General features: G+C 43.2%; 1 protein-coding gene across 4 annotated transcripts in view; it reads right to left on the bottom strand.

The window, feature by feature from the left end:
• LOC147893311 (mechanosensitive ion channel protein 6-like) overlaps positions 1-13954 on the bottom strand; it is a 111613-nt gene extending 97659 nt beyond the window's left edge. For 2 of the 4 annotated variants that reach the window (XM_087385993.1, XM_087385996.1), the window contains exons 1-4: positions 13451-13954; positions 11904-12910; positions 9882-10055; positions 9076-9744 (exon numbers count right to left, since the gene is read on the bottom strand). In XM_087385993.1, the coding sequence (XP_087242119.1) occupies positions 9076-9744; positions 9882-10055; positions 11904-12905 (1845 nt within the window). In that variant the 5' untranslated portion in view covers positions 12906-12910; positions 13451-13954. Of the gene's footprint in view, positions 1-9075; positions 9745-9881; positions 10056-11903; positions 12911-13022; positions 13112-13450 lie in introns of those variants that run through there. The other 2 variants (XM_087385995.1, XM_087385994.1) reach the window with 2 other exon arrangements.
• Between the last annotated feature and the right edge of the window lie 1664 nt (positions 13955-15618).

The raw sequence follows: 15618 nt of genomic DNA, 5'->3' as shown, positions 1-15618 counted from the left end.
ATGATTCACTTATTGAGGGTCATATCCATCTTATCCCAAAGGGAGGGTGCGAAATTTTATATCCCAATGGAGACCCATCACTTTGTTGAGAACATTTCACAAGATCTTGGCCAAAGCTCTCAGTCTATGGTTGCGCCTCATTCTTCTAGATCTTATTCACGATATGTAAACAAGCTTTGTGCGTGGCAAAAGCATCTTTGACAATATTTTGGAAAGCTTTGATTTGGGCTATGCAGAGTGGCCAGTGGCTCACCATTCTACTCCTGGATTTTGAAAAGGCATATGACAGTGTACATTGGAGTTTTATGGAGGGTACCCTTGCACAATTTTGGATTTTTAGATGCATGAACTAGAGGGGTTTCCCCTTTTTATAGATCAGCCCATAGCCAGAGAGATTTCAGATTTTCAGATTACTCTGCTAGGGATGCCCTCTCGCCTCCTTCTTGTATGTATTTGTGGCTGAAGCGATGAGTATATTTTTGAGATCCCATGCGAACATCATTGGGCTGAGACTTGACCTTAGATAGGGTAAGGAACTCTAGGATATGAGCTGGCTGATGACACTGCTATTTTTTGGGGTGCCACTACACAGAAACTCACATCTTTCAAGGCTGCCTTGGATTTGTTTTATATGTAGCAGGTGCATACATCAATTGGAACAAATCCAATGCTTTTGGATCAGTGATGAGGACACCGCAGCTTGAGGAGCTGATTTTGGTTTTACATGGATCCAAAGGGGCGTTTTTATAAGATATTTAGGCTGCTAGGTTGGTGTGGCTATCTCTCCTTTGCAGAAATTTGCCCCAGTGTTGGAGTGTATTAGGAGGAAGCTTCTTTTTTGGAGCTCTGCCAAACTCGACCTTGCTTCTATTGGAACAAATCCAATGCTTTTGGATCAGTGATGAGGACACCACAGCTTGGGGAGCTGATTTTGGTTTTACATGGATCCAAAGGGGTGTTTTTATAAGATATTTAGGCTGCTAGGTTGGTGTGGCTATCTCTCCTTTGCAGCAATTTGCCCCAGTGTTGGAGTGTATTAGGAGGAAGCTTCTTTTTTGGAGCTCTGCCAAACTCGACCTTGCTTCTAGGGGGGTGGTCAACCAAGTTCTATTGGCCACATCATGGTTTGTGTGTTCTTATTTGGCCATTCTAGGGATTGTATCACTCAGCTAAAAAGACCTATAGAGAATTTTCTTTGAAGTGGACTAGATGGTTCGACAGGCACCAGAGCCATGGTAGCTTAGAAGAGCTTGATTCTCCCTAGAAGGAAAGGAGGACTCGACATAATAGACCCAGATTTGCATAGAAAAGCTTTATTATGTAAGGTGTGGTGGTTAGAGGACTCCTGCTAGGACCATAATCTTGGAAAGAAATGTTCAACCAAATGAAGTACAAGTACTTGGTATATATAGTCTAAGTACTAGAGCACACAAAAACTCTAAAATAGACCAAGTCCTAGTCTATCCTACACCACCATATCATTGTATATATCTCTACAAGAGCCAAGGAGAATACATAAATGTGATCAATAATCTAGTGATCCCTTTCCAAACGATCCTGGCCTATCTGCAATCCCATATAAGCAGTATTGAATGGAATCCTCAACAGAAGGGCAATGATTGCAAGTGGAGTCTGCTGCTCCAAACTTAAATCTTCACTGATTTACAGCAATCCCTCCATGAATAGAAAGCCAAAAGAAAAATTAATTTTCCTAATCTTGAGGGATTTCCAGAGTCTCTTCCAAAATGACTTCTATAAATCAGATGAAATCTGAAAGTCCTCCCAACAAAGAGCTCTGGTGGGTCTCCAACCTCCGAGGCTAAACTGAAATTTCCTAGCATTACTAACTGCATATCAAAAGAGAGATTTTTTTCTTGGTGCCCTGTATCAATCCATTCCCACTCCTTGGGATCCCACTGCAAGTATTTTATGGGGACACCTCCATAGAGCCAAATCCTCCATGATATGAAGCACTGCTCCACATAATCTATGACTAGTTGGAGTTCACTTGTATTCACTTCTTGTTCTCTTGTATTCACAACTCTTCTCAATTCTTGTTCCTACATGTGGTATCAAAGCTAGTCCTTCCAGCTATGTCGCATGCTTTCCCGCTCTCCCTCGCGCTCCTGTTGCACTTCTGTAACGGAGAAGAAGTTAGTTCTTGCTGGTTGACTTCTCTTCTGGCTGTTCTGAGCTCCCATTAGCTTCGCGTGATCTCGAGCTTCAGTTTTGTTGCGAGATTTTGCACTAGGAAGCACTCCTTACTTGGGCGACTTTGTTTTGCGTCGCGCATGCAGTTTTTTCAAGCAATTTTGGCGACCGGAAGTTCTGTAGCTGCATCAAGAATTCCGGATGAATTTTGATCAGTCTTGCTAGAGTCCTACCCCCCTTTTCGGAGCTGTTCGTGCTCTCAAAATTTCATTATGAGCGCCAGATCAGAAATACCAGCAATATCACTTACGTTTTGCCGTTTTTTGACTGATTTACGTACATTGCGCCTGCAAACAGCTCCATACATTGCCTCGCCATCTGTACACCCATACACCTCGACATTGCTGCCCATTTCCTCTCCAACTCGCCATTCGCATCTCCAACTCTCGATTCAGCCTGGTGATTCGACTTTTGCTCCTGCTCCATCTCGAGATCCTTGCTTCAGCTCATTGCACATTACGCAAGTGTCTTGCAGAAAGAAGTGAAGTGACTTCATCATCCTAACGGAGAAAGCGAGACACAGGCACGATTCATTGACTATAGTAACCAGTGCTCACGAGTGGTGGGCAGAAAGGCAAAATAGAAGTCTGACACCTACGTTCGTGAAAGGGAGAAGCCTACAACATCTACACCTGTGTTCGTGAATGGGCAATGGAGGTTGTAGCATCCATGGCCTGGTAGGCATCGGCTTGTTTAGTATGTGAACAACTAAGTGTTGTTGTTGCCATATATATCTGGGTTCACCACGCTTTCCTTACTGTTGGAGAAATCATAGTCAAAGAGTGTGTTCTAGTGTTTACTTAGGAACTAATTCATGAGTCTTTGTGTGAGAGAGTGCCATGTGGCATCTTAGGAGTTATCCCATATACATATGGTACTTGAGTGTGTGTGTCCACTCTATATGAGTGTTGTACTTTCACTTGTCACATCAATCAACTAAAGTGGATCCTTTTGGTCATGTAAGTGATTTCCTTTGGTTCTTGCCTTTCTTTTCATTTCCATTTCCTTTCACTTCTGTTTCAAGTTATGCTTCCTTCCTTCTAGCTCCCTTGCCTCCTTTCCACCTTTCTCCCATTCCTTTATGTGGTATCAAAGCCATGCCGCCTTTCTAGTTTTTCCTTCCTTGGGCAAACCTTAGGAGTGAGGTAGCCTGGAAATGGAAGCTATCTTCTTCCAAAGGGCAGCCCTTCCCTAGATCTCTTATCCAGCCTCATCATGAAGATCAAGATGCCGAATTGGAGGAGCTGCTCATCATCGACTTGCTGCTAGCTGCCCGTGCAACATCCCAACTGCCTCCAGCCCTTCCTCTTCTTCTTGCCCGCTACCTCTTCTCCCTGCCCGCTGCCCGTGCTACATCTTCTCCCTGCCCACGCTGCCTCTTCTCCAAAGCTGCCCACGCTGCTCGCTGCCGCGCTCTCTTATACTCGCGCCTACCCACTGCCTCTTCTTGGCACTGCCTTCTCTTTTGGAGCTGCCACACTATGACTTCTCTTTCTGCATCCCTCATTGTCGAGAAGTTCCAGGGCTAGGGGTTCCCTACTTGGCAAACTAAGATGCACCTGCTCCTCATGAAAGAAAATGTATGGGATGTGATGGAGAATGATCGCAACCACGCCACAACAACGGATCTTAACAACTCAAGATATGGAAGCAACAAAACTCAAGACCCATTGCTCTTATTGGACTTTGCCTTGCCAACACTTTGATTCAGCATATCTCAAATCGACAGCCAAGGAGATTTGGGAGCGTCTCGAGAATCTTTTTGGTAATAAAATCACAAACTCCAAGGTTTTCTTGAAGGTACAATTTATAAGTTAAAAATTGAGAATAATGATGCATTATGTGCACACTTGGCAAAAATGCAATCTCTTGTTCAACAATTTCTAGCCTGAAGTGTCCACCTGATGATGAGGACAAAATGGTTGTGCTCATGAAGAGTATGGAAGGAGTCTCTCGCTTTGAGAATACTCTTGAAGTACTTAGGCTTGCCTCAATAACCTTTGATGATATGGTAACTCTTATTCTCGAAAAACTTCGCCGGAACAAAGAATCTCCACTCTTTGCATTAGGCACTGAAGAGGCTCTTGCCTCCACCAGCAAATGGAAAGCCCATAAGAACATCACGTGCAAATATTATAAGCACAAGGGCCATATTGAAGCACATTGCTACACAACGAAACCAAAAGAACAAAATCAGAATCATGCCAACTTGGTTGAAGGATAGGAGACATCAGAGGAGATTCCAATCATCGACCAAGCACTATCTGCCCATACTATCTGCCCATGCCTGTTGAGGTATTTCGGAGCTTAGTTGTGGGAACTAGGCCTAGTGTGAGTATTTGAGTCCTAGTATGTGTGTCCCTAAGTGTGTGGGTGTGCATGGGTCCTTAGGTGGCCACTTGCCCACTTGTGTGTAGATTAGTTGTCTGACATCACCCTTGTGACATCATGGGTGAGGTATGTGTGTGTGGTCCCTCTAAAATGATGTATGCTTTTGTGGCTTGGGAGTCAATACTCTACCCTGGGTAGGCCCCCAAAAAATGATTGTATTCGGTGTTTATTCTTATGGCTATGCAAGGCTCCTACCCAGTTTAGAGTAAGGGGGGGTGACAAAGGAGAGGTGTTGGATAGTTGGACTTCCTCTTTGCACTATCACACGAGAGGTGTTGGATAGTTGGACTTCCTCTTTGCAGAGTTGCGGTGGAGGGGGGATCAGTCTACTCCTTGCGTGTTGGGTCTTACACTCTTTGGGGATGTTGGAAAACTCATAGTCAAAGAGTGTGTTCTAGTGTGTACTAGAAACTAGTTCATGAGTCTTTGGGTGAGAGAGTGCCATGTGGCATCTTGGGAGTTATCCCATATACATATGCTACTTGAGTACGTGTGTCCACTCTATATGAGTGTTGTACTTTCACTTGTCACATCAATCACCTCAAGTGGATCTTTTTTGTCATGTAAGTGATTTCCTTTGTTTCTTGACTTTCTTTCTATTTCCATTTCCTTTCATTTCTATTTCAAGGTATGCTTCCTTCCTTCTAGCTCCCTTCCCTCCTTTCCACCTTCCTCCCATTCCTTCAGCTACGCCACTCTGATCGAGACATAGGCACGATTCATTAACTATAGTGACCAGTGCTTATGCATGGTGGGCAGAAAGGCAAAATAGAAGTCTGACACCTGCGTTCGTGAAGGGAATAATCTTACAACGTCTACACTTGCGTTCGTGAAGGGGCGATGGAGGTTGTAGCATCCACACCTGCCAACCTGCTCGATTCTATTGAGATCACTATTGAAGGAACTAACCAGAATCCATAGCTGCAACAACGCGTTGGCACTTGCACTCTGGTATCCCACACGCTGATCGTGGTTTTGGCTCCGTAATAGCTACTACCTTGAACCATTCGAGTGGCAATAATCTTTTGCCCTTTTTCCTTAGCTTCCCGCTACTATTGGCTGGAGGTGATGCATGCAAGGAGCCACTCTAGGCTTAGATGATCTGAAGAAGGACTTGGGCAAGAGCTCTGTTTGTTCTTTGTGTTCACGGTGGATATAACTTGCAGGAATAACTTTTTCTTTGGGCTTACACGCATCTTGGACAATATATACTCATTCATAGTAACTGCAGCCTGATGGAATCGATGACACATGGGAGGTGCTTCATGGTTCTTCACAGCGAGACATATTCTCCTTCATGAGGATAAGTAACTTAACTAGAATTTCAGATACCAATGGTGGATAAGCTTTTTAATCGTTCTCCAAGATGTACCGGGTTAGATACTGGGCACTCTGGACTCTATAAATAGATCACAATCATAGAGTCTTTTATCCTTTTTCTTGTTTTTCCGCAGATCTTTGCAATAATCTCTCTTTGATTGTCTGCAAACTCACTACATAGATTTTGATGTATATTTTTCCTACACTGAGATTTTCTGTTGATGTATTGTCTAGCTTCCCCTTCCGAGGAAACTCTCTTGTGATATAAAGCAACAAAATTTCACCAAAAAATAAAATAAAGGTGTGTGTGTGTGTGTGTGCGCGCGCGCGCGATATTGGACCCTATGGACTTTATGGATGGATAGAAATCATAGAGTCTTTGGTGATCCACTATTTTCATCCTTCCTTTTTTTCAAACGATCTCTGCAACAATCATTCTACGATTGTTTTCAGACTCGTTTGATTGATCAGGATGTGTATACAGCCTATACTGAGATCTTTTCTTGAGTAGTAGCTACTTCGCTTTTGAAGCAGCTATGAATGTAATTATTCTATAGAAATAAAGATTTCTTCTCACGAAAAAATGTGTGTGTGTGTGTGTGTGTGTGATCATTGCCTCAGGTATATGCTTTCTTCAGAATGTCCCTCAAGCAATCTTTATATGATAGTCATGCTGCGAGGGACTTGGATGCTACTAGCCTTGAAGTGTTTTCTGACTGTTTTTGAGTTATTCCATTAGGCTCTCTTTTGGAGTCTAATGTCATGTACATTGATCTCATGTTAATAATATAGTTACTGGTTTCACAAAAAAAAAGTGTGTGATCATTGCCAAAATGGTGGTTGATCGGATTAACGGTTATTTGCATGATGGGTTGCATTCCTTCCAATATGGCTTTGTTTCACGTCGCCATATCACAGATAACATTGCCAATGCTTATATTGGGATTGAATATGCCAAATACACGCAACAGGATGTTCTGCTCTTGCAGATAGATATTGCAAAAGCCTTTGACACAGTTCAATGGGATTTCATCTCGCAAACTATGCGAGCTTTGGGGTTTGGACAAAAAATGCAGCAGGTTATTTACTGGCTTTACAGAGATAGCAATGCGGCTTGCATTATCTCTGGGGATATCTCTGATGAGTGGACTCTTCGTTGTTCGGTCCGCCAGGGATGCCCTCTCAATGCTTTACTATATGCCATTGCTACTCATCCTATGCTACAATATATTGATCATCTTGTGGCTACAGGATCACTTCATGGCTTGGAATTGGATGCTAATCGCAGCATGGTTGCTCAAGCTTATGCTGATGATTCTTTCTTTACCCCGAAGAATACGCCCCATGATCTTGGTGTCTTGATGCACGCCCTCTCTATTTATGGTTTGGTAGCTGGTCTTCATGTTAATTTTCAAAAATCTAAGCTGCTCCCTTTGCATTCCAAAGACTGGCATAGTCTATTATGGCCCGGGGATATCATTCCACCCACTCAATTTGTTTGTCATCTTGGTTACCCTTTGGGGTGGGAACTCACTCGCCGACAACAAACTGATTGGGTTTTGGCTAAGCTTCGGAAAAAGCTTGAGTATTGGAAACTGGCAACCTGGCCTTTGCACGTTCGTCTTCGAATAGTGCAGTCCATCCTTGTGGCATATATTCAATTTTACTTGCCATTGATCATGTTCACTAAGGCAGATCTTACATCTTTCATGTCTGTCTTTATGGAACTCTTCTGGCGATCCAAACATAGCAGAAAAAGTCTCAGGCTGCTTTCAATGCATCACATTTGTTCTCCCAAGATGCATGGTGGATTGAACATCACGGCTATTCATGTGCATATTCTTGCCCACAGGGGGAAAATGTTGCTGCAATTTCTGCAAGGTGATCAGCCTTGAGCTCTTATGATTAGGACTCTGGTCACTCATATCAGTATTTCTGCGTTTGGTCATTGGCAACTCGATCACTGGGATTTCTTTTTTGACTGCACTGATGGCACTTTGCCTGGATGCCCCTTTGTCTCCCGCTTGCTTCTTGACTGGAAGCATGTTCTTTCTCATCTGGAATGGAATGGATGGCAATCTTTGCTTGGGAATTCTTTGAGAGCTGAAAGCATTCACTGGTCGAAAGTCTTTCAGCCTCCCTTGGCTTTACAGGAACCTCGACGTTCCTACTTTGTCTCATTTAAAGGCATCACCTCGGTTGCTGATGTTATAGATGATGCTAGTACTGTGCTCCCCTTTTCTCTAGCAGCCACTACATATGGATAAGGGCTCTCATTATCGTCCTTTGTGGCGACAAATTACTTCTATGCTTTTGCCCTTTGTTCCGATTCCTCCTTTGGAACTCCAGGACCGACTGGAAGATTGGACTTTGACTTCTCCAGGGTCCTCTTCTTGTCCTTTGAGGCTATCTCAGATTATTGTACCTGCATTGTATAAAATCCTTTTGCCTCAACCTTGGGTTTCAGAGAGAGGCGATTCTGTTTGGCGAATGCATCGCCCAGCCAAGTGGTGGAGAAAAAGATTACAGCAACTTTGGACCTATATAGTACCGCTTCGGCAATAGGTTTTCTTTTGGCGAGTTCTTTTGGGAGTGTTTCCATCTGGACAGCTATTAGCTCATCGACACATTGCTCCTGCACTTTTGCCATAGATGTTCTGCTTCTTCGGAGACTGTGCCTCACTCGTTTTGGCATTGTCCGTCCTCTCGTGAGTTTTTTGATCTGCTTCGACAGCACCTGCGAGCGAGATTCCCATCTATTCCGTTTGGGAAGTTCTTCTAGCTATTTGAGTTTCATCCATCCAGACCAGAGTTTCATCTTTTCTTCGTTTGGGTTCGCTACTGGGCACTATGGACTTTATGGACATATAGGAATTGTAAAGTCTTTGATGATCCTACTTTCTCTCTGTTTGGCTTTTTTAGGTGTTCTTTGCAGCAATCTTTCTTTGATTGCTTGCAGGCCCGCTGCATAGATCATGAGGTCTTTTTGGCATATACTGAAATTTTCAGTTGATGTAATTGTAGAACCTTTCTTTGAGGTTACTACTCATATAATATAATCAATCAATGATTTCACCCCAAAAAAAAAAAAAAAGGTGTGTGAGAGAGAGAGAGAGAGGAAACAAAAAGTTTTGAGTAGGCAAGGAAGCTCACATCTGATGTCAATTCTTGCAGTTTCTCTTGTTGAATTTGATTTGGGGTTCTTGCAGTCATAGGAACTTGGAAGGTGCCAGGAGGTTGGATTGAAGAATTTGCTGGAGGCGTCAAGCAACCTACTTCAATGACATTGTGATGTGACCTCTCTATTGTCTCCCCTTTCCCCATGCTTTCATCTCTTCCAAACCTGTTTCCCCAAGTATGCAGGGATGATCCAAAATGCTGCACATGCATTTCATCTGGACCTTGCAAATTTTTAATGCCTTTTTTTCTCTGCCAAATCTGTTTAATTTTTGTCAGAATACTGCTTTTCCCAGCAGAATTGATATTAGAGGTTTCAATTGGGGGTTCCTCTTCCTTTGAATGTAGGTCCAAAATAGATTTTGGTATTGAAACGTTTTCATTCTTGGACAAATCAGCTATGGCCTTGTGTTTTCTTGCTTTGTTGGCTGTTGCATGCACTTTAGACCTGCCTGTGTTTTCTTCATTGAGAGGAGTGTCTGCCATGGCTGGGGGCCCAGATAACCTTTCCAGAAGGTACTGATTGAACAAGCAATCTTGAATCCTGTCAAAGTATGCAGTGCGATGGAAGCTATTCGCTGCAACTTTTACAGCAAGAACTTTCACCATCCAAGAAATGGATGCAGTGAAAAGGCACCAAAGTACCTGTTAATTCAGAGAAATGGCCACTTCAATAACATCCCCACTACATGAATTTGTTCAAACAGATGGATAATAAAACGTAAAGAAAAATTGAACTTGTTTGAATCGTCAGAAAAAGCGACTAGTAATGAAAGGTGTACCTTGGTCATGATGTTGACTGCAGCTGTCTCTTCATGTCCCTGAAATATCACCTCCCAAACTCCAAGCACTAACGCTAGCCAGATACAGTTCTTCACAGAATGCCGCAGGCCATACACAAAATAAAGGACTCTTTTTTTCAAAAGGTAATGCTTCTCTATCAATGACACAAACAACTTCAACAATGATCCTTGTTAGAGTACAATTTAAAAAAGGACTCAGACAAAGTAGGACATATGACAATGGTGGCAGGCAATCTACATCCAAAAATCTGCATCATGATGTGTGCTTCAATTGAATTCAATAAATTGATTACATAAACAAAGATTTATGTAATTATAGGAACTTCTAGCACTAAACAATGAACCTATAAGCACGTTTAGACTACTGCAAAATGGAAGCACCTATGATTATCTAGACTCAACAAATTTAAAGCCAGGCCCAATTGCAAAGTTCTTTCTGTTCAGTACATGGTGTGGTTATGTACGGTGTACAAAGTGCATCTATAACACTCATATATTGCAAAGTTCAAGCACTTAGCTAGAATAATACTACGAGTGTAAACTGATGATGAGTCACATCAAATTCACAAATTTCCAGAGATATTTCAGCTTTGCTACTTTAGGATAGCAAGTCCTCCTTGCCAAGTGAGGAAATACAACAAAACTCCGGCTTGATTGCACAGGTCTTAAGAGTAAAGGCCAAAGAATTCTAGTGTCAAAGCCAAGAGCAAACTAAAGAAAAAGGAAATGAAAAAGGCCTAGCTTGGTTTATAGAAGCCAACCCCAGTGACAATGCCTAAGACTGTGTTCAATATTTCCTGAAACATGTGAGACCATCTCTTCTATGGAAAACTGATAGACAGGGAGAGAGCTGTAGATTGGGAGATTCAGTGGAGATCTGAGTTGAATACTCAAGCAATCAGGATGAGCAGGAAGGCTAGAGCACCATGAATGATAAACAACTCGGTGCTTGACCAAAATGGAGCATTTACCTAGATATAGTCACTCACAAGGTTGAAAACCATAAACTCCATCAAGCATAGCAGGGACTAGCTACTATGACATCCCCACTGACATCATCAGCGCCCAACAGTGGGTGTAGACCATAGTATAAATGCTCTCACACATACAAATCCACACAGCCACACATACTTGAGCATCCATTTATACAAAGTCTTCATACTGAGTTTCTGTCGGCACTCCAGAGGTGAAGGGCAGACTCAGCCATGATAAAGGCTAGCACTAAAGGAGAAGGCTAATCAAAAGGTAGTCCAAAATCTCTTCATTCAAGCTACAACTGCTTGTGAAGTCTAAACATTTTCATTTTAGTCTCTCCCCAACGAGCATCTAAATCTAAATCTAGCTGATAGGCAACGAGCGCTCCATAACATTCTCAGTGAGTACTTGACTGCCAGCATCACCTACCGGAAGCAGTTCCTGTCTCCCACTCGGCTTCTTCACCTCTATCCTGTTGCATTACTCCCAGCATTCAGTCCCCTCTCATAGCACTCTGGATCCACACGATTAAGGAGATGTATCGGTATACTTGTCCATCCTAGATAAAATTGGATCTGGGAAATATTTTGTAGCAACTCTGATTCTCAAATTTTTGAGCAGTACTACAATTATTCTGTGATGATAGTGCCAAAGATGGCGAATAGATGCATGCAGGAAAGTTGAATGGAAAGCTGCACTTCTCCTGGACAGTTTGTGCAGTCAAACCTTGGTATACTAGTTTTAGGCAGACAGAGCCTGACAAAAACAGCTAAAATCTTGCCGCATGCATAAGAAAGGGCAACCAAGATGATATACAACTATTCATCACTTGCTGAGTTGCTTGAGTCCTTGTGATGTTACGCAAAGGCTCTCGGACCTCTTGATACATAATAACATAAGAGAGCAAGGGGACAAGGGAGTGGCAATTCCTTTCATTCCTTATAATACCTCTTGAAACTTAAGTCTTTAACATACATAAATTCAGATGGACATAAGCACCCAGCATAATTCCAAGAGGTGGCTGACCTTATTAATCCAACCAGAGATAAGGTGGCCACAAAAGGTAACCAATGTCAGGGCCAGCCATCGCCACAAGTTGAGACCCAGAAACATTGCCTTTTCAAGGGTATGTATCTTAACAGTGCAAACCAAAAGTGCCACCAGAATGAAAAGGCTAAGCCATTGTATAATGATGAGCCACTTGCTTTGCTTTTCCTTTTTGTGATCTGGAATGAAAACCTCATCTAAGGGATCTCTGTCCTCTTCTGTATTTGCAAATCCGGAGACATTTAATTTTGAATTGGATGAAATATGTCCAAGGCTGGAATTTCTTTCATTTGAATTCGTCTGATCTGCCACCTGTGATGGACCTACATTTGTAGGGCTACAATTTAATGTTGAGCTCTGCTCTCCCTCATTAGAGGTCAAAGAAGTCCTTCTATGGGTCAATGAGGATCTGCAATATGTAAGCTGACGCTTCACAGCAGGTGTTAAAGGAGGTGGGTCTTGCAGACGTGTCTTCATGCGCACAAACAGTGGAAGTGGTATGCTTTCCAGTAAAGGGTTTGCTGCAGGTGAGCCAGGTCCGCTACTATCATCGCCCTCCTTCGAGGGATCACCATTATCCTTCCACATGGTATTCAATGAATTATCTGGAGTTGAAGGCAGCGTGAGATCCACAAGACCAGGCAATCTACTCTTGTAATGACTAATGCTGATGGATTTGTCTTCAGCTTCATGTCTCAATGTTTCACACGCATGTTGTTCAATGTCCCCACCTAGACTTCGATCTGAATCAATTTCATGGTTAACGTTTTTACTGTGAATACGGCATTCTGGGGCTTGGGGATAATTTTCCTCTTCAAACTGGCCAAAAGCATTTGCATGCTCTTTTGGCAAAATACTTTCGTGGCTGGAAAACCTGGGTCCTTTTGCGTTATTGTCTGGTGCTGACGTCTGATGGCATGTAGTAGCCATCCTAGCGACTTCATCAACTTGGTTCTGTGATTCTCCGCATATGTCTTCCATCCACTCTGAAAGACAGACAATAGCTTCAGTTGCTTGCCATAATTTATGCTACTCAACGCTATTAGAGGCAACAATAATCAAGTGATCATGAAAAAATCTTAACAGATGCATGCACACCTTGAATGGTCAGGACTTTAGTTTCTTACTTTGTTCACGGAAAAGGACAAACAACTATCTCCAGGCAAAGTACTCTCTCGTAAAATTTGTTTTCCTTTCTATCGCCAGCACAAATGGCTCAATTTGTGACGTGTGAGCTTAAAGCAGTTCTTAAGAAGCCGGCGCTATCCCAGATACAACTCTGCCCCCCCCCCCCCCCCCCCCTTTGCCCTTGCGCGCCCTTTCGGTACAGAGGCATGGGGAGCCTACGTAATGCTTGTGTACGTTTGGACGGTGTCTGGCAATGTTAAATCTAGCCTCGTATCATAGATTAGATTATGGTGGAGATGTTGATGTGAGAAACCTGGGCACCTGCAAGTTTACTCTGTTTTGCTAAAACGGCATAAATGTTCTGAAGCTGCGTAAAAGGAAAGATTTGAAATTTCCACCTGATATTCATCAATTTTGAATGTGTATGCTCTGTTCTAGTGTGACGATAGCCGTAGCTTTGATCAAATTTCTGATCCAATGATGTGTAAGCTCTATTGTTCGGTGCGCGTATATAGTGTCACGGTAACTGTGAAGCCGTCTCTTTACAGAAAGGAGAGCCGCACAGCTCCTCCCGTGGCAAGCTATTGAGTTGAGTCAGCTATGTGCAATCGTCTCACTTACTGCGGACACTGAAACGTCTGGCAATGTTGTTAAGCTCTCTGGCGTATTCTTGGCCGGTTGCAGAATAAGTTGGCACTAATCTACTGCCCACAAAGTGATGATGACTTGAATTTAAGCAGAATAGAATCAGCGTTAGATACAGTCTCTTTACTTCTAACGCATTATTGGGTTGCGTTGAACTGATCAGAACACAGTACGACAGGTGATATATTGACTCTAGTGATTGTGAGCAAAGGTCAATCGGAGCAACGATCAGATGGTCTGCACAGTAGATTAATACAAGGGTGGTGAGCGGAGATGAATCGAAGCAAAGATGAGACGAGATGATGACGAATTAAACGATGTACAGGAAAGCCGACGTAATCATACATGCGCCTTCATCACAAGTACGACTAAAGAGTAAGATAAGTAGGGAGGCGAAGAGGTTGATGGGGCAGCTGGAAGATGAAGAGATGGAAAGTAACGCATCAAGACGTCTCATGTTTCAAAGTTGCTCACGTAGCTTCCATGTTCCTCGTGCCCGTTCTACCTGTATGAACATCAGTATCTATTCATCTTTCGACTCGACGCCGCCTGCCCATATTGCTATGCTCCCAACCTTAGTCTTTCCATTCTTGCAATTTTCCAAGCTTCAGCACATTTATAGTCGTCTTCGAACGAAGATCTGAAAGCACTTCTCTATTCGCATCTTCATCCGCCTACTCTGCATTCCGTTTTCTATCGACGACGAGCTTTTCTACTCTCCTGTTGCTCTCGAGGAGGGAGATATCAGACTATCCCTTCTGCATCGCGGCTTCGATTTTTGGGTACACTCCAGAGTCCACGTTCGTTGTTACAAGAGGGCTCAGGACTGCCAAGGCATTGGAATGTTCAAGGTAGCATGACCAAAACTCTTTCCCATGAGTGAAGTTTTGCAAGTGACATCTGTGACGTTTTTGCAGATTGGTGGACGAATCGAGTGGAAGGTGGAATCCTTCAACCAATCCCCATGCTTGGGCTTGGCAATGACGACTCCTTCCCTCACCCCACAGCCCTGAATGCTCCCCCCCCCCTCTCTGGTCCTTTATATACTTCGCGTGAGCGATGTTGCCTGTTGTCATGATCACCTGATAGTTTTGGACCGTCAATAGATTAGAGCCTTGCATTCATATGCGGAGTCACATTGTATCTGGCGGTATCAGTGCAATAATTATGGATCAAGTGGTTAGATCTTGCACCCAACTCAACTGCTTCAGCTCAATTCTGCAAGGAGCGTTGCTGTTTCATCCTTGTTTAGATCGAGATGCCAATTGTGTGGTTGAAATTATCGTAGTATTGCTTTAAACGTCAGCAAAGAAATCTCGGTAGAACGCCAAAAATGGAGAAAGGAGGAGGAGAATTCTTCTGTTTAGATGCTCCTTCTAGCCTGTTTTACCCAGAGATTGCTGAGGAGTCACTCTTAGATCAAAGAGCAAAGTATGCCTTTCATGCCAGAGAGTCATTTTGGACTCAGATTGGAGATAGGGTCAACAAGCAGTTCTTCTCTACGTTTGGCCCCAAACATAGTAAGGAGAGCATTCTGCAGCTTGTTGATCAGACAGGGTTTTACAAGCACATCCAGATGCCCTCTTGCAGGTAGCTATAGACTTTTATACATCCCTTCTCACAACAGATCCTAACATAGGCTAGAGATGATGCTAGGGTTGTTATTTGGCAACACTTACCTATGTGGGTGACAAGAGATATGAGAGTTTCACTTGATGCACCCTTCACCAACATAGAGTTCAAGACTACTCTTTTTGTGATAAGGGCAGGTGTCCAGGCTCTGGGACCAGATTGGGGATCAGATTACCTCAGCCTTGTAGGGCGTTGAGACTTGGGTGAGATGCCGGACTCACTTATTGAGGATCTCATTCATCTTATCCCAAAACTTGGGGGTGCAGGGACCTAGTGTCTCAGTGGAGAC

The sequence above is a fragment of the Dipteris shenzhenensis genome, chromosome 15 (assembly GCF_047967505.1).
Source record: "Dipteris shenzhenensis isolate YYH24624 ecotype China chromosome 15, Dip_SZ_1.0, whole genome shotgun sequence".
Classification (NCBI taxonomy): Eukaryota; Viridiplantae; Streptophyta; class Polypodiopsida; order Gleicheniales; family Dipteridaceae; genus Dipteris; species Dipteris shenzhenensis.
The sequence above is the reverse complement of the archived record's forward strand: the minus strand, read 5'-3'. Positions and strand labels throughout refer to the sequence as shown.